This window comes from Pseudorca crassidens, chromosome 11, assembly GCF_039906515.1.
Source record: "Pseudorca crassidens isolate mPseCra1 chromosome 11, mPseCra1.hap1, whole genome shotgun sequence".
In the NCBI taxonomy this organism is placed as follows: domain Eukaryota; kingdom Metazoa; phylum Chordata; class Mammalia; order Artiodactyla; family Delphinidae; genus Pseudorca; species Pseudorca crassidens.
In genome coordinates, this window is record NC_090306.1 from 100,662,436 (window position 1) to 100,686,406 (window position 23,971).

Sequence of the window (23,971 nt, forward strand, 5' to 3'; positions counted from 1 at the left end):
GGCACCCCGGCCACCTACGTCAGTAATGAGCTGAATGTGACAGCAGCTCACTGTCTTGCCCGCCAGTCGGTCGGGCACTGGCCTTGGCTTGTCTTGTATGTGTGGTGAAGCAAACAAGCTGCAGAATACGCTCGGTGCGGGATTGGTAGCTGAGCAAAAGGGAGGGCGATGCAGGTGCTGCGGTGCTGCCGGGGGCTCGGTGGAGGTGGGGAGCGGCGCTGGATTCCAAGGCTGCCCCAGGGGCCCGCCTGGGGACCTGGGCAGGAGTGCGTGGCTGGGAATTCTGGAGGCTCTGCGCCATCTGCAAACACAGCCAGCCCGTCCCGCTCTGTGCAGGAGCCTGTCCCAGCTCGGGATGGAGCAAAAGCCTTCAGGCAGACTGCCGTGGCCCACGCACAGGCACCCAAGCAGCAGTGGGGCTCTGAAACGGATAGATCGGTGGCTTTCTTTGAAAAATTACTTTATATTTTGAAAACAATTATACATGAATTATTCATTGCAAATTCCTCCTGCTCAGTCCTTTCATAAAAACATATGTAATAAATAGTAAGAAAATGTCTGTAGGCAAATGTTTCACAGCCTGGAGGGAGCACTGAGAAGCACGGGGGAGGCTGGGCATGCCTTAGGCAGCCTGTCCGGAGGTTGCAGGCGTGCCATCCCCTGTGGGCACAGAGCACCACCAAGGATACAGTGCCCGGGAGCGCAGTCCCCTGACAGGCACTAAGCATGTCACATACATCAGTGTGCCTCCTGCCCCCACCTCGCACCACTCATTCCTAGGATGAAAAGGGCAGCGAATCAGCTACACTTATCACAACCTTGGAGGCAATTTACAATACAATGTAAGGCGAATCTGCAACATTTATAAAACAGATTTTCAAGTGTTTAACCATTCAAGTTTTGTCCTTTGGTCTTTTCTAGGAGGCATTTCCCTAAGAAAGATCCTCAAAGAATAACAAACTGTGACCTGGCATATTCTGATTCACCAAACTGTCACTTCCACCATTCCCGGGACATCACTTAGATCGTAGACTGATTCTTCCACATTAGGCCACACCATTTCACGGAGTTGTTGCTGGGCTCTCTCTGTGAAGGCAGGTGCTCCCCGGTAGGTGCCCAGTAACTGGAAGTTGAGTGAGTGATTCAGTCTTTCCAAGTCCAGCTCCTGCAAAGCACCTCGTGCTTTGGGGATATATCCACCAGTCTCTATGTGAGTAATACTTGTTTGCTATGCCTCTGACATCATTTTCGTGGTGGTTTATCTAGGGAGTATAACACACACCCTTAACTTTTAACAGTCTATTTAGTAATACTGAACCACGTCACCTGAAATGTAGGAACCTTGCAACCATGTAGATTCGTACCCTGCCCCTGTCCTTTAAGCTGTAATTGTAGGTTTTTTGACATCTACATATATTCTAAACCCCACAAGACAATGTTAAAATGGTCGCTTTAAGCACTCACATGCACTTTTCAAAATTAATTAATGAACTAATTAATTTTTGGCTGCGTTGGGTCTTTGTTGCTGCACGCGGGCTCCCTCTAGTTGTGGTGAGTGGGGACTACTCTTCGTGGCAGTGCACGGGCTTCTCATTGCAATGGCTTCTCTTGTTGCGGAGTACGGGCTCTAGGCGCACGGGTTTCAGTAGTTGCAGCACGCGGGCTCAGTAGTTGTGACTCGCAGGTTCTAGAGCGCAGGCTCAGTAGTTGTGGCACACGGGCTTAGTTGCTCCACGGCATGTGGGATCTTCCCGGACCAGGGCTCGAACCCGTGTCCCCTGCATTGGCAGGTGGACTCAACCACTGCACCACGAGGGAAGCCCTTAAATGCATTTTAATTAAGAAGAAAATAACCTTTTATATTTAATTGGATAGTTACCATTTCCAATGTTCTTTATTCCTTCAGGATCATCTGAGTCTCCATCTAGTATCAAATTCCTTCCCTTCCTTTAGCATATCTTATAGTGAAGATCTGTTTGCAAGGACTTATCTATGTTTTCTTTTAATCTGAAAATATCTTTATTTCACCTTTATTCTTAAAGGAGACTTTTGCTGGATGTGAGAGGTTTTTGTCTGTTTTTGTTTCTGCTTTCCTTTCAGGATGGTAAAGTTTCTGTCCCACTGTCCTCTGGCCTCCATCGTCTCTGATAAGGTGATGGTAATTCAAATAATTGTTCCCCTTTTAATGTGTCATTATTCACATGCTGCTTTAAGATTTCTCTCTTTGATTTTGGTTTTCAGTTTATCTATGACTTTTCTTTGTATTTATCCAACTGTGGGTTTTCTGCGTTTCTCAAATTTATACATGTAAAGGTTTCACCAAAAATTGGGAAATTTCAGCCATTATTTCTTCACATATGTCTTCTTCCCTGGTCTTCCTTTCCTTCTGTGACTCCAATTATACCTATGCTAGACCTTTGATGTTGTTCCACATGTCCCTGAGGCAACTGTTCTATTGTGTTTTTTTACCTTTTCCTTTCTCTTCTTCAGTTTGTGTAACTTCTGTTGATCTATCTTCAAGCTCACTGACTCTTCCTTTTGTCATCTCCATTCTGTGGTTCAGCCCTTCTGGTGAATTTTTATTTAGGATATTCTTTTTTTCTTCAGTTCTAGAATTTCCATTTGGTTTTTTTCAAAAATTCTATTTCTCTGCTGAGATTTCCTATATTATCATTCATTATGAGTATACTTTCTTTTGCATCACTGAGCATAGTTATAATAGTTACTTTAAAGACTTCGAGTGCTAATTCTAACATCTGGATCATCTTAGAGTCTTTTCTCTTGAGAAAGGTCACGTTTTCCTATTTCTCCATATGTTGATACATTTGGATAGTATCTTGGACGTTATGAATGTTATGGTGTGGAGATTCTGGGTTCTGTTACATTTCGTTTATTTGTTTGAGTAGGCAGTAGACTTGGTTGGATTCTGTCTGCTGGGCAGCGGTTTAAATCTCAGTTTGGTTCTTTTATCCTTAGCCAGGCTCCTTTCAGTCTGCCCCACTCTTGTTTCATTCAGGGTCAGCCAGAGATTTGGGCAGAATTTATAAACAGAATTTGGAGCATCCACTCTCTGGCTCTGTCCTTTACAGAAATCCCCCTTTACTTCCCAATGGCCTTAGTCACTCGAATCTCTCTCTGCTCTCTGGTTCTTCAGGCTGGAAAGACTGCTGGTTTCCTATCAGTGTTTTATCTACCTTATGTGGCACCAACTTTAGCCTTCACTCAGGTGAAAAGCTGAAAACAATGGGAACATTTCCCCATGCTATTCCCGTTTCCATGGGAACATTCCCCATGCTATTCCCGTTTCCATGGGAATACTCCCCCATGCTATTCCCGTTTCCATGGGAACATTTCCCCATGCTCTTCCCACTTCCAAGAGTTGACTCCTCTCTGGAATCTGTTTGCTTAGCTTCATCCTCCACAGCCTTCAGGTACTTGATTATTTATTTACTAACTTGTTTCACATCGCCCAGTGTTTATAGTTGACGTTTCTGGGAAAGTTGGTCTGGTAGGAGCTTATTCAGCCACACAGGAAGCAGAACTCCCTGTAACGCTTGCTTGCGTGCTGTAGCAAGCGCGTCCTTAAATCACAGCTGTCACCAGCTCAGGGAAAGCCTTCCCAGTCCTTAGAGACAAAACTCTTTTTTGAGCGTCCACAGCCCCTCTGCTTGCTTCTATCATAAACAGTTGCTCATATGGGACCTACCACATGGCAAGCACCTGACAAACTGCCGGTGGATAGAGAAATTAGCAGCACTTCTTTTTCACCTCTGTACCCCAAGAGTACCCAGTAGATGCTCAACAAATGCTGAATGAGAAGAAGAGGGGGGATGTCAGTGTAAGGGAACCCTGGACACTCGCCCAACTCCTACGGCATGAGGATGAATCTTGAGTCTGACGTGAGAAAGTCCATGTGAGGCAGATAAGCGTGCAAAGTGGTCATCCAGCCTTGGCTAGGAAGTAGTTAGACTATCAAGAATATCGTGAGGCAGGACAAGAAGACGTTGTCCTGTGAGACGTACGAAAGGAAGCAGGAGGAAAGGGAGTCGGGCGAGGAACTGTGAAGTTGAACTTGTTCTTGAGGCCTGACCTACAGATGCTTCACACTCGGGTATTTCACTGCTTTGGTGCTGGATCAGCCATGATATCTTTATTGTTCTCCCCTTAATACTATATTTAGTAACATTCTCTTTTGAAAATGTCAGTCTGCCTCGGTTAAGGGGAACCAAGGAAAAGACTCATGTTTATACACAAGCCAGAGGTTTAAGGGACACGGCCCAAGGAGAAGGTAGAATTCACGTGCACAAAATCTGGAGACGGCTTTCTTAGCCATTCCTCCCTACCTGGAGATTCTCTAACCTAAGTTATTTGTGATAAAACCAAAGAGAGTTCTGGGCTTTCTTTTTAATAAGTAATATTACTTGTATTTCTTCACATACCCATTCATAGTCAAAATGAAACAGGCAAAAAAAGTCTTCTCAAGAATTTCAGACTTACTCCATCTCTCCACCCTCCATCCCCCATCCCAGTGATTCCTGCTCTTCCAGGTCCTCTCCCACTACTAGCTGCCACAGTCGTCCAGAATGTAGAAATAATCAGAGAATTCAATCAAGACTATCTGGTCACATGCAAACCTGGTACTAGGGATGAGAGTACCATGGCTGCAAGAGAACACGGAACTCTCAAAACAGATTTGTACTTGAATAGAGAGTTGAAATTCTTTTAGCAAATGCTTCCTAGAATATTCAGACACACACATCTGATTGTCCATGTGGCCCCAGCAAGACAGAGTGTTCAAAGCTGATGCAAACCTACATGAGAGGCAAACATGATGCTGTCACCTGCACAGGTCGCAGTGTATTTAGTTTGAGATGCTGTTGCCTGTTATGAGTGCAGTTAAAGCAACGGGATTTCCTTTTTGTTTCTTAAGGGACAGGAGGACTGTGGAGAATGAAATGGATGTTCAAAGGAGGTGGAGCATCTTAGATAAAAGCCCCTTGCTTGAGAACACTGATGGTGGCCGGGGGCAGGGGGGGCACTGTTCCGGAGACAGTGGCTCAGAATTGAGAGTTAAAGCTGGTGCGCATCTCAAGCACAGAGTCCCAGCATTAATGGCCTAATGACAAGGGCCAGAGCTGACTTCAGAGCAGTGAACATGGACTCCCGGAAGTAATAGAAGCTTTGCAAGTCTCACTGAGAACGAGAACTTGACTGAAGAGCTACTAGGTGTCAGCCACGGTACACATTATCTCATTTAAACGTCGCAACAACTCCTCAACGGAAATATGACTAAGTCCATCTTACAAATGAGAAGACCAAAGTTTAGGAAGGCTAAATAAACCAACAGTTTGCTAGAAAGACCCAGCTGTAAGCAGTGGAGCAAAGGTTTGAACACGTGTCATCCTGTCTCAGCAGTGGGGGAGCCTGGCGCATTGGTTGCAACATTTACAGAGTCACCCACAGATGAGGAGCCTGAAGCCCAGAGTCACTGGCACCTGTCCCCAAGGACATGCTTGAGCACAGAGACACTCAAATAACTCCACTGGGGGTACTGCCAAGGGATGCTTGGTAGCCAATGACAACAGCCCAGCACTGGTGGCTGAGTCTGGACTCACAGTTGAGGCTCAGACTCTACAAGCAATGGACAGCCACACACTGGGAGGTGAATCACTCCCCACTCCAATGAGCTGCCCGGCAGTCTGCAGAGGACACAGTTCAGACCGGGTTTGGGTGCTCCCCAAGCCTTTGTGGACCACATGTTTGGAACAGAGCGACACCAGGGACAGAGACTCTGAGTCAGCTATCACATAACGACCATCCAAAATTTGGTGGCCGACAACAAAACAAACATTTATTCTTGCCCTAGTGGATCTGCAGGTCAAGTGCAGTTTGGCTGATATAAGATGGCTAGATGTTTCTGATTCAGGCTGCAGGTCGGGTTTAGGCCTGTTTCACACGCATTCATTCTGGGGACCAAACTGAAAGGACAGCAGCTGCCCTGGGCAAGCTCTTCTAATAGCCCATCACTGGAGCCCAAGGCCAAGCCAGACCACACAAGCAGATTTAAGGTTGATGCTCAGGTCACATCTGCCACACTCCGTGTCCAACATCACTGGGTAAGGGAAGCATCCCCTGAGGTGGTGAACAACGGAGAGGGAGGATAATGAAGAGACAGTGATGGGTGGTAGGTGCATGAGCTCTGAGCTCCTTTCCAGCTCTTTGAGTCTATGGGATTCTGTAAGTTTGGTGGCAATGCTGTGACCTCTAGAAAGATACCATGACCACAATCCAACCACTCCCCCAAATCTAGAAATGTCTAATCCATAGGCTAGATCTATCCAGTCCACCTGATCTAGTTCCACCCAGTCCATGGGTGATGGTGCTGAACCACATTTCCAAAAACAATCCGTCCTCCAACCATACTGCCCAACTCTGGACCTTCAAGACAGACTGATGGTTTGGTAACAAACAGGAAGTTGTAAAACAGTAGGGTTTTTCTCTTCTTTTTTGCTGCAGGCATGATGATGACAAAACAACGACAATGATGATTTGGTTTAGTGGGTTTTTTTTTTAAATATATTATCCCTGTAGAACACAACAAGACTAAACTTGTGTTTAGATGGCTCAGAATGACAAAATGCTGAGCCTAAATGCAGCCTTCAGAAACTGTGCAATGAGAATAAAAGGCCAGGTGACCTGACAGCCTTCAGTGTCAAGGGGAATCCCAGGGGTGACCTGCAAATCGACCAGACATGTCTGACCTTGGAGGCAAATACCCAGAACCTAGTGCACTTCTGCACACATGTAAAATCTTAGCATATTCCACGGGCAGATGAAACCAGTACTTCAGTAACAAATCGTGAAGATTGCAGATGAAAGCAGACAAGCCAGTCCTCCTTCAGAGGAGGCTGTTCTCAAGTCCTGGAATCACATCTGTTGTTCAAAGGGCAGGTGGAGACAAACCACGGGCCCAAAGCCAAGCATAAGGTCAGGTGTGGCAGGAGAAGCTACCACTGAGCAGCCGGCCACCCTCTGCTCTGTGCGCGTCTTTCTCTCTCTCTTCTCGATTACAAAAGCAGATATGTTTTCAATATATAAACTTAATGCAAGTCCAATTATGACCCTAATAATGTATTTGGGGGTAATGCAATAAAGCTTATATGTGAAAATATAAATCTGGCCTGAGAGTAGCCAAGAAAATTTAAAAAGGAAGAAAAATAGGGAACGATCTGCTTTACTAAACTAAAAAAAAAAAAAATTACATTGATATAGAAAAAGATGTATAGATAAGTGTAACAAAATGGGAATTTTCAGATGTACACCCTACTATAATGAGAATTTCACAAATGACAAAGGAAAATATAGAAGAGCCCATCTTACACAATTAATTCCATACAGATTAAGCATTCACATTTAAAAAATAAAGCAGTAAAAATTCTTGCAATAAAGTCTAGATTATCTGCAAAATATGACAGAGAGCTGGGTGCGGGGTGGGGGGCGTGGGGTGGGTAGAAGAATGAAACTTTATTAACCAAGACTTCAAGCCTAGAATTTATTTAAAAAAAGAAAAGAAAAGAGGAAGAAAGGATAGAAGATATTGGGTTGTACAAAATCTTAAAACATTTTAATGGCAAAAGATATAATAAAACAAAAAGACAAATGATAGATTGTAAAATATATCTGTAGTGCAGAAGACAAAGGGTTAATAAATCGTTAGTTAATTCAAGATATATTGAGGGACACCGATATGCCAGGCACTATTCAAGCTACCAGGAATACAAGAGCGAACAAAACAGCGAAGTTCCTGACCTCTGGTGCCAGGCCCTACCGAAAGGGTTCACATATTGGACTGAGTTGATTGTGTCTCCCCAAAAGATATGCTGAAGTCTTAACCCAGGTTCCTGGGAATGTGACCTTTCATGAAAACAAGGTCTTTGCAGATGTAATCAAGTTAAGTTGAGGTCACGCTGGATTGGGTGGGGGCACTAGATCCAATGACTGGAGTCCTATAAGAAGAGGGAAACCTGGACACAGACACAGGGAGAGGAGAACATCAGGCGAAGACACAGAGGCAGAAGGGAGAGGCCAGAGAGCAGAGTGGTGGCAGCTAGCAAGCCAAGGAACGCCACCAAGGATTGCCAGCAACCGCCAGAAGCTGGAACAGGCAAGGAAGAGTCCTCCTGTGCAACCGTCGCAGGGAGGACTCTGCTGACACCTTGCCTTCAGGCTCCTGGCCTCCAGAACTGTGAGAGAAGAGATCTCTGCTGTTTAAACCACCCAGTTGGTGGGAATTTGTTACAAATTCCTAGGAAATTAATACACTCAGCTTAATCAGCTCATTTAATCCTTATAACAATCCTACGGTATAGCTACTAAAACGATCTCCATTTAGGGATACGGAAACCGAGGCACAGAGAGGTTTGCCCAAGGTCACATAGTTGTTAAGGAACGGAGCTGGGATTTGAACCCTGGCAGCCTGGCTCAGAGTGGGCATTTTAAACCACAGTTCTACAATGCTTCAAAATTGATGGGCTCATTCAAAAAATATTGAACGCTTGTTTTGTGCTGGGTCCTGTTTTAGAGGCTGGGGACAGGGCAGAGAATAAAAAAGACACAGATAACTGCCCTTGTAGATGTACACCTCAGGGAGGGAGGGAGGGCTGCAGGGAAGCAGTGCCCCTGGGAAAGAACCAGGCTGGAGTTGATGCAAATGGAACAGTGTCAGAGAAGAGCTGTGGCAGCTGGGAGGGGAAAGGCTGAGGTCAGGTTAAGGGATACAGAGCCATATGGGGAGAAAGTCCCCGCGGTGACAATCTAGAGGATGGGGGTAAAGTGGGAGGCCCGGGCTTCTTAGGAAGACAGGGATAAATAATTATGTCTAAACCTCTTATAAGTTAACAAGAAGGCAAAGGATGTAAATAGGCAACTTGCAAAAGAACAAATTCTCATGGCAAAAAAACGAAACAAAACATACGCTCACTAGTAGTCAGGGAAATAAATGCAAATGAAATTTAAACTGAGGTATCATTTTAAAACTATCAGAGCAGCAAAAATTAAAAAGAGCTATAATGCTACATAACAGGGGTTAGAGAAAAAGATACTCTCACACACAGCTGTTAGAAATATGAAATTCTGTATTTTTTTTTTTTAAAAAAGCACGCAGACAACATGTGTTAACATTAAAAAATATATTATCTTAGACCAAGCACCTACTCCTGGGAATCCTTTCCATAGAGATGAAAGCATCCGTATGTAGAGATACATAAAGAACAATTGTTTAAAGAGGAAAAATAAAAGAGAAAAAGAAGTGAATGCCCATCAAAAAGGGAAGGGCTGGTGTTCAGCTTGCAGACCTTTGCTTCTACTGAGAAAAAACAGAAAAGCCAGATAAAATACAGCAAAACATCTGTTTGACATATAGATAGCTGCTGAGACAACCAGGACTCAAAGGGACACAAGTCTGAGCAAAGAGGGACCTCAGTACTCAGAGGAAAAGTAGGTCATGGACCCATTCTGGGAGCAGGGCCAGGGCTCAGGACGGGGGCTGCTGGCCCAGGCAGACAGTCACTACCAGCTGATAGAGACACAAGTGGCACTCATGGGGCCACAAAGACCAAAATTAGAGACTTGAATGGTCAGGTTCCTGGCAAGAAGGGAAAACAGAGAACCAACGACGACACTGCCAGTTTTTCCCTGATACTTGCTGAATTCAGAAGCCATGTGGGGCAGAAGACTGAGGAATCAAGGCAGAAAGACCAGAAAAGCTGAAGAGATTTTTTTTTTTTTTGGTCACCTTTTTGGGTCCTGAGGAAACTAAGGTTAGATGGAGTTCAGGACTTCTCAGGGGTGATGGCTCAGAAAATAACCCACACTCTGAGTTAAAAACTTTGATGACTATACCCTAAAAAGGAGTTTAAAAAAAAAAAAAAGGCAATTGGAGCCTTGAAAAACTGCAATCCAGCCTCAAATTGATTCATTCCCTAACTGGATTAAGGGCATCAGTCCCCAGTCCATCTGACAAGCAAAGGAAAGGGTGACCCATTATCTAGAGCCTCTCAATTTTCTTAACACAATATCTGACATTCAATGAAAATCTGTCCAGCATGCCAAGAGCCGGGACCATGTGACCCTAAATCAAGGGGAAAAACAGACAATAGAAAAAGTTCTACAGGTGATCCCAATACTGGAGTTAGCAGGAAAAAGATTTTAAATGGCTATAAATACGTTTTTAAAAATTCAGGAATATTCTGAGACAACAGAAGTAAAGACACAGGTATGGAATATATTTTAAACCAAATGAACATCCCAGAACTGAAAAAAATACTAAAATTAAGAACTATATGAATAAAACCACAGATTGGAAAAAGCAGAACAGAGGATTAATGAACTGGAAGACAGGTCAATGGGACTGAAGCACTGAGAGAGAAATAGTGGAAAATACATAAAAGAATGAAAGAGACCCATGGGATATTGTGACCAGGACTAACATACACAATTGGAATCCAAGAGTAACAGAGAGAATGGGGCATAAGCAAAAGGAGAAGAGATAATGGCTGAGAATTTTTCACAAAAATTTTTGATGAAACACAACAACTTACAGATTCAAGAAGAACTGTAAACCCCAGCAGGATGCATACAAAGACAAGCACCCTTAGACACATTTCTAAAACGGATGAAATCCAAAGACAAAGGGAAAATCTCAGAAGGTTCTAGAGAAAAAAAGACACACTACATTCAAACAAGCAACAATAAGACTGGTGGTTTATTTAACAGCAGAGCTGACAGAAGCCAGGAGACAATGCAGTGATATCTTTAAAATGCTGGGAGAAGATAACTGCCAACGTAAAATGCTACTCCCAGCTAAAACATCTTCACAAAGTAAGAGTGGAATTCTGCTTTCAGGTTCAACATGTAAAGAGCTTTGAAGTAATCACATCCATCCTTACAACAAGAAAAAAGCTGAACAAATGAAAAATCAATGGCTTTTCTTAGAAGCATCAGAGAAATTTGAAATCTAGAGGGACAGATGTACACAGAGAATCATGGCCAACATCAGCTTACCTGGAGCAGAAACCACTGTGGCCACAAACTGGAAGGAACACTTGAGTGGTGATTCTGACAAAGTGCTGGAAGCTGAGTGAGGATTAGCTTGAGAATGAGAAACTCCTGGGGGCCCAGTCTCAGAGGTGGGCACACTTTCCTGGATTTTACCACCAGGTTCACAAGGTGAACATTCTAAGGAAGATCCCCTGTGTGTCAGACAAATTACAGAAAAAGTAGAAGGAAATAAGTAGAAGAAAAGAAATAATTTTCCAAGACTGAACCAGGAAGAAATAGAAAATATAAACAGACCAATCAGGAGCACTGAAATTGAGACTGTGATTAAAAATCTTCCAACAAACAGAAGCCCAGGACCAGATGGCTTCACAGGTGAATTCTATCAAACATTTAGAGAAGAGCTAACACCTATCCTTCTCAAACTCTTCCAAAATATAGCAGAGGGAGGAACACTCCCAAACTCATTCTACGAGGCCACCATCACCCTGATAACAAAACCAGACAAAGATGTCACAAAAAAAGAAAACTATAGGCCAATATCACTGATGAACACACATACAAAAATTCTCAACAAAATACTAGCAAACAGAATCCAACAACACATTAAAAGGATCATATACCATGATCAAGTGGGATTTATCCCAGGGATGCAAGGATTCTTCAATATACGCAAATCAATCAATGTGATACACCATATTAACAAATTGAAGAAGAAAAACCATATGATCATCTCAATAGATGCAGAAAAAGCTTTCGACAAAATTCAACACCCATTTATGATAAAAACCCTCCAGAAAGTGGGCGTAGAGGAAAACTACCTCAACATAATAAAGGCCATATACAACAAACCCACAGCAAACATCATTCTCAATGGTGAAAAACTGAAAGCATTTCCTCTAAGATCAGGAACAAGACAAGGTTGTCCACTCTCACCACTATTATTCAACATAGTTTTGGAAGTTTTGGCCACAGCAATCAGAGAAGAAAAAGAAATAAAAGGAATACAAATTGGAAAAGAAGTAGAACTGTCACTGTTTGCAGATTACATGATACTATACATAGAGAATCCTAAAGATGCTACCAGAAAACTACAAGAGCTAATCAATGAAGTTGGTAAAGTAGCAGGATACAAAATTAATGCACAGAAATCTCTTGCATTCCTATACAGTAATGATGAAAAATCTGAAAGAGAAATTAAGGAAACACTCCCATTTACCACTGCAACAAAAAGAATAAAATACCTAGGAATAAACCTACCTAAGGAGACAAAAGACCTGTATGCAGAAAACTATAAGACACTGATGAAAGAAATTAAAGGTGATACAAACAGATGGAGTACCATGTTCTTGGATGGGAAGAATCAACATTGTGAAAATGACTATACTGCCCAAAGCAATCTACAGATTCAATGCAATCCCTATCAAATTACCAATGGCATTTTTCACAAAACTAGAACAAAAATTTCACAATTTGTATGGAAACACAAAAGACCCCGAATAGCCAAAGCAATCTTGAGAAAGAAAAATGGAGCTGGAGGAATCAGGCTCCTGGACCTCAGACTATACTACAAAGCTACAGTAATCAAGACAGTATGGTACTGGCACAAAAACAGAAATATAGCTCAATGGAACAGGATAGAAAGCCCAGAGATAAACCCATGCATATATGGTCACCTTATTTCGATAAAGGAGGCAAGAATATACAATGGAGAAAAGACAGCCTCTTCAATAAGTGGTGCTGGAACAACTGGGCAAGCTACATGTAAAAGAATGAAATTAGAACACTCCCTAACACCATACACAAAAATAAGCTCAAAGTGGATTAAAGACCTAAATGTAAGGTCAGACACTTTATAAAACTCTTAGAGGAAAACATAGGCAGAACACTCTATCACATATAACACAGCAAGATCTTTTTTGACCCACCTCCTAAAGAAATGGAAATAAAAACAAAAATAAACAAATGGGACTTAATGAAACTTAAAAGCTTTTGCACAGCAAAGGAAACCCTAAACAAGACGAAAAGACAATCCTCAGAATGGGAGAAAATATTTGCAAATGAAGCAACTGACAAAGGATTAATCTCCAAAATTTACAAGCAGCTCATGCAGCTCAATAACAAAAAAACAAACAACCCAATCCAAAAATGGGCAGAAGACCTAAACAGACATTTCTCCAAAGAAGATATACAGATTGCCAACAAACACATGAAAGGATGCTCAACATCACTAATCATTAGAGAAATGCAAATCAAAACTACAATGAGGTATCACCTCACACCAGTCAGAAATGCCATCATCAAAAAATCTACAAACAATAAATGCTGGAGAGGATGTGGAGAAAAGGGAACCCTCTTGCACTGTTGGTGGGAATGTAAATTGATACAGCCACTATGGAGAACATTATGGAGGTTCCTTAAAAAACTAAAAATAGAACTACCATACAACCCAACAATCCCACTACTGGGCATATACCCTGAGAAAACCATAATTCAAAAGAGTCATGTAACACAATGTTCAATGCAGCACTATTTACAATAGCCAGGACATGGAAGCAACTTAAGTATCCACTGACAGATGAATGGGTAAAGAAGATGTGGCACATATATACAATGGAATATTATTCAGCCATAAAAAGAAATGAAATTCAGTTATTTGCAGTGAGGTGGATGGACCCAGAGTCCGTCGTACAGAGTGAAGTAAGTCAGAAAGAGAAAAACAAATACTGTATGCTAATACATATATATGGAATCTAAAAAAAACAAAAAAAATGGTTCTGATGAACCTAGGGGCAGGACAGGAATAAAGACACAGACGTAGAGAATGGACTTGAGGACACGGGGAGGAGGAAGGGTAAGCTGGGACGAAATGAGAGAGTGGCATGGACACGTATACACTACCAAATGTAAAATAGATAGCTAGTGGGAAGCAGCTGCATAGCACAGGGAGATCAGCTCGGTGCTTTGTGACCACCTAGAGGGGTGGGATAGGGAGGGTGGGAGGGAGATGCAAGAGGGAGGAGATATGGGGATATATGTATATGTATAGCTGATTCATTTTGTGAATTAGCAGAAACTAACACACCATTGTAAAGCAATTATACTCCAATAAAGATGTTAAAAAAAAGAAATAATAAAGATAAGAGCAGAAAACAATGAACTAAAACATGGACAAACAATATAAAATAATCAATGAAACCACAGCTTATTTGATAAACAGAGAAATAAAAGTGATGTCTCTAGTTAGACTATTCAAGGAGCAAAGAGAAAAGATTAAAAATCACCAATATCAGGAGTGAAAACGAATACATTATTGAGGATCATATAGACATTTGAAGGAAAATGAGGCATGAGTCCATACTGATATAAAGAAATAATTGAATAAATTCATAAATGGGAGAGAAGAGACAAGTCTCCCTTGCAGAAGAATTCCAAATAATTTATGTAGATATCCTGCCCTTAAAGAGGTGGAGCATAATAATTCCCCACTCCTTAACTGTGGGCTGTACATAGTGACTTTTTTTTCCAAAGAGTGCAGTATGGAAAAAGAGAAAGAGGAAAACAAAAAATTAAGTTTATAGAGGAGAAGCCTGACAAACACACCTCAGCCAGGTGATCGAGGTCAACATCAACAGTATAAGTCATGTTGACAGCCTCTGCCTGATGTGATGTGATGAGAAGGGCACTTTATCTCTGTGGTCTTCCTCCCCAAAGCATCGCTCCAGTCTAATCATGAGAAAAATATCAGACAAATCCCGAGAGAGGTACATTCTACAAAATATCTGAGCAGTACTCCTCAAAACTGTCAAGGTCGCCAAAAGCAAGGAAAGTCTGAGAAATTGTCACAGCCAGGAGGAGCCTACAGAGACATGATGATGAAATGTAATGTGGGATCCTGAATGGAATCCTGGACAGAAAAACGATGTGACGTTAAAACTAAGGAAATCTGAATAAACTATGGAAACCCAGAGAGTTAGTTGCCAGTACATTTGCGTTAAAAGAAGGTCAAAGGGTAAGTCTTCAGGCAGAGTAAAAATTAGTCCAGGTGCAAATACACAAAAATGTAAGATAGAAAGAATGACAACAAGGGTAAATATGTAGATACATATGACATCTTATTTACCATAAAAAAATAGTCTTGTGGGATTTAGCATAGATGTAGAATTTAAATGCATGACAAAAATAATGTAAAAGATAGAAAGGGATAAATGAAATGAAGGTATTTTTATATCTAGCATTGCTAGAGAAGTGGTAAACATAATTTCTATTTAACTACATACAGTATGAGAAGGATGCATGTTGCAATCTCCAGGGCAGCCTCTAAAGACTGACGGAGGAATGTATTCACCAATAAGCTGATAGAGGGGGAAAAGAGGATGGTAGGAATAGTTAAATAATCTAAAAGAAGGCAGAAAGGACAGAAAAAGAAAGGTCATGAGACAGCTGGTAAAAAAGAATTAAGATGATAGAATTGAGATGATAAAATCAACTATATCAGTAATTAAATATAAAATGGACTGAATACTCCAAGTAGAAGACTAAGACTGTCACACTTTATCTTTTAAAATATCAGCTATATCCTGTCCACATGAGACTTAATTTAAATGTAAGTACCCAGAAAGTCTGAAGTAAAAAGATAGAAATAGATATACTATGCTAACGCAAATCAAAAGAAAGTTGAAGTAACTATATTATTATCAGACAAAAATAGACTTGAAGGGAAGAAGCATTACTCTGTATCAAGAAGGCATGTCATATGAAAAGGAGACAATTCACAGGAAGTTTCAGCATTTCTAAGTCTATGTGTACCCGATAACTTAGCTTCAACGTGAATAAGGCAACAATCCACAGAATTAAAAAGAATCTCACTAGACAAATCCACAGTCAGATGATAGACTTCAACACACTTCTCTCAACAGCTAATGGGATGAGCAGGCAAAACTGTGATAAGAATATAGAAGTTCTGAAAAACACAATGAATACAATCAACCTCATATACATACTTAGAAAACTAAAGGTCCATGATGGAGTACACGTTCTTTTCAAGTGCTTCTGGAACATTTACCAAAATTGTCTCTATGTTGGGTCATAATCCAAGCCTCAATATATTTTGAAGGATCAGTTGAAGTCATTTAGACTTCACAATGGAATCAACTTCAAAATCAGTAATAAGAGGTAAACTAGAAAATCCCAACTGTTTAGAAATTAAACAGTAAGCCATTGGAAAAAAGAAGAAATCACAAGGGAAATTATAAAATATTTTGAACTGAATGACAATGAAAATATGATAAACTGAAACTTGTATGATGTGGCTAAGCCTGCACCTAAAGGGCAATGGATAGCCATCAATTCATACATTAGAGAACTAAAGGCTGAAAAGCAATGATCTAACATTGTATCTCAAGAAATTAGAAAAAGAAAAGCAAATTAAATCCCAGTCAGGTAGAAGGAGGAAAACAATGGAGGTAACAGCAGAAATAAAGAAATATAAAACAAATACACAAGAGAAAAATAACAATAAAAGTAAAGTTGTTACTTTGAAAAGACAAAAATGACAGACCTCAACTTCTGCTTTTGGATAGGATGCAGTAATTCACAGCAAGCAAATATTCCCAATGAAAACAACGAGAAAAGCTCAATCAATTAAAAATAATAAAAAGGCATCAGAAAGCCATGAGAGACATGAGGTTTAAAGAGACCAAAATTCCAAGGTGGGAAGGACCGACCCTTCAGAGGCAAACCGAGGCTATGCAATTGCATTTTCCCTGGGAACAGCTGATGATTCTGGGAGTGGACTTTGGACTGAGAAATAGGCTTGGGCCCGGCAGAGGGCCACTCCAGCAGAGCTAGTTATGTGGTGCTGGAGTGGCAAACTTGGAGATGTGAGGGGACAGGCTTAAAGCATGACTGGTTTCCCCTTCTGGACATGTGCTGACCTCTGGAACTGCTCAGGGCTGGAGTCTAAGGACCTAAACTGAAAACTTTCAAAAGCAAGATGCAAGTCCCCACACAGTGGTACTTAGGAGACAAAGGCACACCTGGGAGGAAGGCCATGAGAACACAAAGGCAAAAACGAAGCCCTAGAGGTATGGTCAACTGACATTGAGGGTCTGCAACTGCCCCTGCCCTGGAGGAACTGGCCAGCTTGGGTGCAGCCAGAGGTCGAGAGAGTCCAGTTTTAGCCTCTGGCCGAGAGTTGTTGCCGGAAGATGCAGAAATAAATATAGACTTTTGATGGCTGTGTGGAGCTTGGACCAACAAAAATGAAGACGTGAGGGACCTCGAACATACAACTGGTCACCTCCTTAAGACATCTGCAAGATTAGGACGCTGTAAGGAACAGCTGTGAGATGCTCAAGGGTGTCTGTGGGGCTTGGTTTACATCGGGGTCCCTGTCCCTAGGTGAGTAAGACTGCGTGGGATTAGGAACTGATGGTAGAGGGTGGGGAAGGTGCCAGTTCCCCAGATGTGTGAGTTTGACCAGCACCCAGAGGGCATAAGGTGGTCTGCTGGAGGGAGGAAGGAAAGCTCACCTCCTACGAGGCAAGGTGAGATGCCCTTGCCTTCAAGCAGGTGCAGAAGCAAGGGGCTGAGGCTGCTAAGGGCCTGGGATGCTGGGCTGGGCCACTACAGACTCCTGCTTCCCTTACCCACGTCTCAGGGGCTCTGTTTGTGTTAGCTGATGAGCTCTGCAGCCCGTGTCTGTCTCCAGAGGCCTCTGCTGGGATGCCAGAAATAGGACTAAGAATAACAGTGAGCTAAACAATGTTCAGTGTATTTACTGAGTATGAAGAATAACAGTTTCCCATTAGGAACAGCCAATTACAGGGAACTGGAATTGTAAAGCTGCCCTCAAATTCCTGATGAATGGAACAGTTTAGTTAGTCTAATTACACAATTAGGCTAATCTTGACTTATGTGTCCTTGGGTGTTTAGTCATTTTATGTTTCCCATGGGTCACTAGTCCCAAGCAATGAAACTCCTGCTTTATCCATGTTCCCCATGTGGCTTAGTCCTATTCCAAGTATGCAACAGGCACCCTCAAAATGTTTACTGAGGGGAAGGATAGCAGAGACTGTTGTACTTGCCTGCCTAATACATATTCTCTCCTTCTCCCATGGGGACAGAACCTTGCTTTTTCTGTAGTGTGCCCAGCCAAAAAATTATATATATATATATATTTGTATTTATACTATTTCCCATTCTTCTCTATAGATCAGTATGGCCATATAACACAGTCCTGGTCAATAAAATACAGGTGGAAGCTTACAATACATTACAATAAAATGTAAGTGGGAGGAGCTTCCAAGAAAGCCCATTAAAAAGGAAAGACTTCTATGGCTCAAGCCTTTTGCCCTTCCCTTTTCCCTTTCTTTATGCCTGAAACATGTGTGTGATGGCTGGTGTTCCAGCAGCTATCTTGCATACTTGAGGATAGGACCGGAAGAGTAAAAAGCTAGAAGCAACCTGGGTCTCTGAAGACACTGTAGAGCTGCTGCACTGGCCCAATACCAACAACCTCTGGACTCGTTGTTATAGGAAAAAAAACAGCTACTTTTTCAATTTAAGCCACTGTTTTGGGGGTTTGCTGCTAATTCGTCAAATGAAGGACAGGGAAAGGGGAAGAGAATGTATCTACAGAAGGAATATGAAGATTCTAGATTACCTTAAAACTCAAAAACAGTTTTCTTGCCACATTACCAGTTCTTGACTCATTATTTAAATAAATTGACACATTTAAAAATGCGTGATAGTCACAGGCTTTGCAGTGCAGTGGTCAGAGCAGTGAACTGGGAGAGGGGGATTTCCTGGGAGAAAGAATATGTGTTACAGGGTTGTTGTGAATGCTGGTTTAATGTATGATGCAAAGTACGCAGGCCAGGTCTAGTACAGTTCCAGAAATTCCTTTCCCCTCCACCAGTGGGAATTGTACACTTAACCATGAAAAGCACATTGAGTTCATGAAAACCCCAACTGAGTTCATGAAAACCCCACTCCTCTGTCAGGGCTGTCAACTCAGTGTGGTGTCCCTGGTTACCCCACACTAACCAGAAACTCTGAGATCTCTTACACTCAAGAGAGAAAAAGGGGAAAGATCAATTATTAGTTAACAAATAGAATTTGTATAGCAGACAAAAACTTCCTGACCATGGGGGTGAAAACCAGTAACAGGGTCTCAGCAACGGCAATGCAGGGACTTGTGGACTCACTGGCCTGGAAGCCCGTGCCGGGCTCTGGATTCTATTCTTACGGCTCTCCCTCATACAGCCTGTGTAGCCAATCACTTCCCGCCCCCGCCACAGGGAAGGCGATGGCTGGTGAGAATAAATAATTAGCACTTCTCATTTAGAGTGCAAGGTATGCAGGCCAACGGCCAAGCGGTGCCTATGTTCAAACGATGAACAAGTGCATGGACACAGAATTGGGCGAGCGGGTACATGGGACTTAGATCTTCACTCCCAATTCCCCGGGCATGAAACCCTGCAGCCACTGCAGTACTAACTGGTGAGATAGAGATTTGGGAGAACAGAAGGGCAAGAACGTTGCCTCTCCACAACCGAAATGGTAGGAAGAAGTGAAGGGGCATTGTTATTGAAAGCAAAGTCCTTCCCACCAAACTCTGAGGCTAGATCCAACCTCAAAGCTGCCATCAATTATACCCAGCTAGCCTGAATTACACCCACCAAGCCGGTGTCACACCTAGCAAGGGTCTGAGGCTGATACAGACCAGCGTGGATTCAAATCCAAGTGCCTGAATGGCTTACCAGCTGAACAACGCTGAGCCACGATCTTAACTCCTAAGCTTTGGTCTCCTCATCTGTGAAATGAGCATAGTGTGATCTATACCTCACGGGGCTCCTACGAGGATTATAAATGAAGTATGTGAAGCAACTTCCCCAGTGCCTGCACGTTGGTGGGTCAGCGAATGCTGCGTGTAGTGAGGGCCAGCACCATGAGCATCACTGTTCCCACGATGGTTGGCGTTACCATGGTTGGCGTTATCATGGTTGGCGTTACCATGGTTGGCGTTACCATGGTTGGCGTTACCAAGGTTGGCGTTACCATGGTTGGCGTTACCAAGGTTGGCGTTATCGTGGTTGGCGTTACCGTGGTTGGCGTTATCGTGGTTGGCGTTGCCATCGTGGCTATTATTACTGCTGTTATTACCATTGCGGAACTATCGTCATCATTTATACTTAAAGCTCTCTAAAGGAGGCGGCTTCAAAGGTTTCCTTTTGCCACTGAAGTTGGAAACCTTTAGCCTCTGGATGCCCTGCTTTACGTCTAATCTAAATTCTTGTTTCTTTCTACAGTAGAAGTCCATGATTTTTCCAGCTCTGACTTCACCAATAGTAGAGTCACTCTGATCTATAAATACTTTATTTAACAATGAAAACATTTATACAATGCTTTGAGGTTATCAGCTTATAGAGTTGAAATCTGGGTCCCTAGTAAACTGTTTATAATCACCCCACGGTTACTGATCTTCAAGTTAAATGGTTGGTCACGACAGGATGTTTCCAAAGGTTAAACCTAACAAGTCACTAGAAGGGAAACCAGTAGACTATTTGCCTAACTGTGTTCACAGGGAACTGACTGTTAGTCTCTTGAAATGACAACAAACGTCTTCCCCTGCATATCGGTCCTCTAGTGGCTTCTGTTTCCTTTCCCCACCACTGGCACATCTCGGGAAAGCCAGGAAACAGGGAGGCATCACCATGAAGCAAGGGCAGAACGACCATTCCTGTGGCTGCCCCTCAGGTCGGCTGGAATGCAGACAGTCAGGGGGCAGAGAAGGGAGCTAGGGTGGGTTTGCCACAGAGAGGTACAGGAACCAGCTTCATGTTCAGGGATTCCAACGGGCTTCTGAAACACCTGCTTCCCTCACTCCTTAGGTTGCCACCTGAGTCCATTCAGGGCCTGCTGGGGATTCTAGTTACTCAAGTTCATCAAGTTCATCCGTTCATTCAGCAAACGCCTGCCGGGCCCTACTATGTGCCAGACACTTGGGATGCATCACTGTCCAAAAGAGATAACAATGTCTACCTTTGGAGCATACGTCTTAATGGAGGAGGACAAGCAAACAAGCAAAATAAAGAAATGAACTAAAGAACTGTAAGTACAATGTGGGTGGCAGTTGGTGACAGCGCCGTGAAAAGAGAAATAGGGTAAAGGACGTCACGGGGGTGGAGGTCAGGCCGTGCTCACCACGGGGACGTCCGGCTCGGACCAAGGCTGGCAGGCGGTGAGGGGAGAGCAGGAGGCCGGTGTGGCTGCAGCGTATGGACAAGGGGGGCGGTGAGAGTTGGGGTCAGAGAGGTGATGGGTGGCTGGGTCGTGGGCCTTCTAGGACTCTGGTTTTTATACGAGTGATGGGGGGAGCCATTGGAGGGTCCCAAGCAGGCGTGGCCCGCTCTCACTGACTTGTTGGAGGGTCCCCTGGGGGGCTGAGCTGCGACTAAGCTGTAGCGAGCAAGGCAGGAGCAGGGGAGGGCGGGGGGGGGGGCGCTGTAACAGCCCGGGAGAGGGCGGCTGGCTGGGAGCGGGGCTGGCGAGCAGGTGCTGTATCCTGGGGCGAGTTCAAGGGGCCGAGAGGCACGGGTGATGCACTGGACGTGGGTGTGAGAGAAAGAGGACAGTCAGGGAGGACTCCGAGACTCCAGGCCTGAACCACTGGCGAAGAGGCTGCCCCAGGCTGAGAACGGAGCGGCTGCTGGCCGAACTTTCGGGAGAGTGCTCTGGGGCAGGAACTAGCCACGTGAACGAGGGAGCCCCTGGCTCATCGACGGCCGACGAAGCCTAAGGTGGAAACCGCTCGGCTCAGCTGACGGACCTAAAGGTGCTCTCAGGTGAGCAGGTGAGAAGCTGGCCTCAGAGTCGCGGGTGTCAGTCCCAGCTTTGCTGCCACCTACGGCCCTTCTCGAAGGCAGCCGCTTTCCCCCTCTGGAAAGTCAGAGGCAGACGGGTTGATGCCTGATTTCCTGTGAACCTGTGAACTGACTCTGTGAATCAAGACCGCTGAGCGCCGTGGTCATTCGAGACTGTTGTGAGTCGGGGCCAGGACCGCTGCCAGGTGGCTCGGGGCTTGAGTCTAGGACCAGGCGCCCTGGGAGAGTTCCATGATTCCCGTCCATTTAGCACCCTAACCCCACTGAAGTTGCCCCCATCGGAGTTAGCAGTGACTAATTATCAGCCCTGGTCCCCCAAATCGAAATCTAGGAAGCATCCTTGAGTCTTTCCTCTCCCTTACCCATTACCCCCTTTCTCCTCACCATGCCCCGTATGCTCGCAAACATCAGATCCTCCACTTGGTGTATTTTGTGTGGGGAAGGGGAGGTCTGGACTGTTTCGACAGCCATCTAATCCCATCCCTGTGCCTCCAGCCGGCTCCCTCATCCATCCATCCTCCACGCGGCCGCCGTCAGGAGGCTTGGAAATGAGATAGGAAAGAGGCTAATACAGCGCCTGGCATGGGGGCAGGCGCTAGATAATTGCAGCTACTAATATAATTGTTCTCTTCTTGGAAATACATTTCACTGCCTTCTTCTAAATTTGTCCACACGGACACTGCTACCTATTAGCTGCAATGCTCCTCTTAAAAATAGCTGAAGATGATTAGCTAGAGGGACCGTAATAGGAATTTTAAGCAATCATTTAAATTAGTTCCTGAGAAGTCTACGCAGAACCCTTCAAACGGAGTCCTTTCTGGCAGAACCTCGCCAGTTCCCACAAGCACATGCAAATCAGCACTCTGAGCCTCGCATTTTCCCTGCCAGGATTTTTCCCCACTTTCTGCAGGAACAAACCACAGCTCTGTTATCACAGCATGGCGGGGACCCCTTGCTGGCAGGGATGGGGGCCCGAGCAGCTTTGCTCCCGCCTGCATGCTGCCCCACCACACGCAGGGAGACAGGTACTCAGCGGACGGCCAAAGAATGCAACAATGAACGCTGCGCTTGGAAAGTTTAACTATCAAAAGCCGGCCACATCCACAACAAAAGCATGCTCTGAGAAAGTTGCCAAAGACATTTTTGGCCAGAAGAATCCTTTTCAATTGTTGAAAGATGCCTAGAAATGAATCTGCTTTGCCCTGGAATAAAGCCTTAATGAAAACACTTAATGTCTATCCTTTAAAGCATGTTCGTATAAGAAAACGGCTGAACTTCTTCAGGAAAGGAGGAAACATAGAAACACAAAGAAACCCATTCTCCTACCTTCTTGAAGTCATGCACATTCATCTTGCCATCAGGCTCCTTGCTGAAGTCCAGAAATCGTTTTCTGAATGCTGGGTACGGCTGCCGTATACAGTTTTTGAGTTTTTCAATAAGCACATCCTTCGTCATATTCTCGGTCACAGCACTTTTACTCTCAGTGGGCTTGGCTCTAAAATCACAAGCAGGCACACAGATGCAGCAACACACTTCCTGTAGACCTCACCCATGTACGCTTCAACCCAGGACAACAAGGGGGTTTACCATCCCCTTTTCACAAAGGAGGAAAGAGATGCTGAGGTCGATGGAGTGACCTGGGGACTTCTTACACACCCATGGCTTGCACGTTCAGAGACAGGCCAGCAGCACTGTGTCAGGTAAAGCTCTGCCTGAGATGCCAGCACGTGGCAGCAGGCCAGGGTGGGGAGCTTCAGAGAAGGGGCTGCTGTCATCCTTGTGCTAAGATTTTCAGCTGTGCTTTGAGCTGGCTGAATGTGGTGTGTGACTGGGAAGACATGGCCGAAAAAAGATATTTTTGTGAACTGGGAAAATGAAAAGTCAGAGCCTATTATAGGCCTTACATTAAATAGGCTGTTTTGTGGTAACTAGATCAAAGAGGCCATCAAACAGCCGTGGGAAGGAAGGGACGTCCACAGTTAAACCAAGCTGATTCACAAAATCAACTTAATTTAAAAAAGACAGAT

General features: G+C 43.8%; 1 protein-coding gene across 1 annotated transcript in view; it reads right to left on the minus strand.

The window, feature by feature from the left end:
- The window catches only part of EFCAB6 (EF-hand calcium binding domain 6), a 227,434-nt gene that overhangs the window by 93,204 nt on the left and 110,259 nt on the right, over positions 1-23,971 (minus strand). The window contains exon 12 of the mRNA XM_067698329.1: positions 23,271-23,439. Coding sequence (XP_067554430.1) covers positions 23,271-23,439 — 169 coding nt within the window. The remainder of the gene's footprint in view (positions 1-23,270; positions 23,440-23,971) is intronic.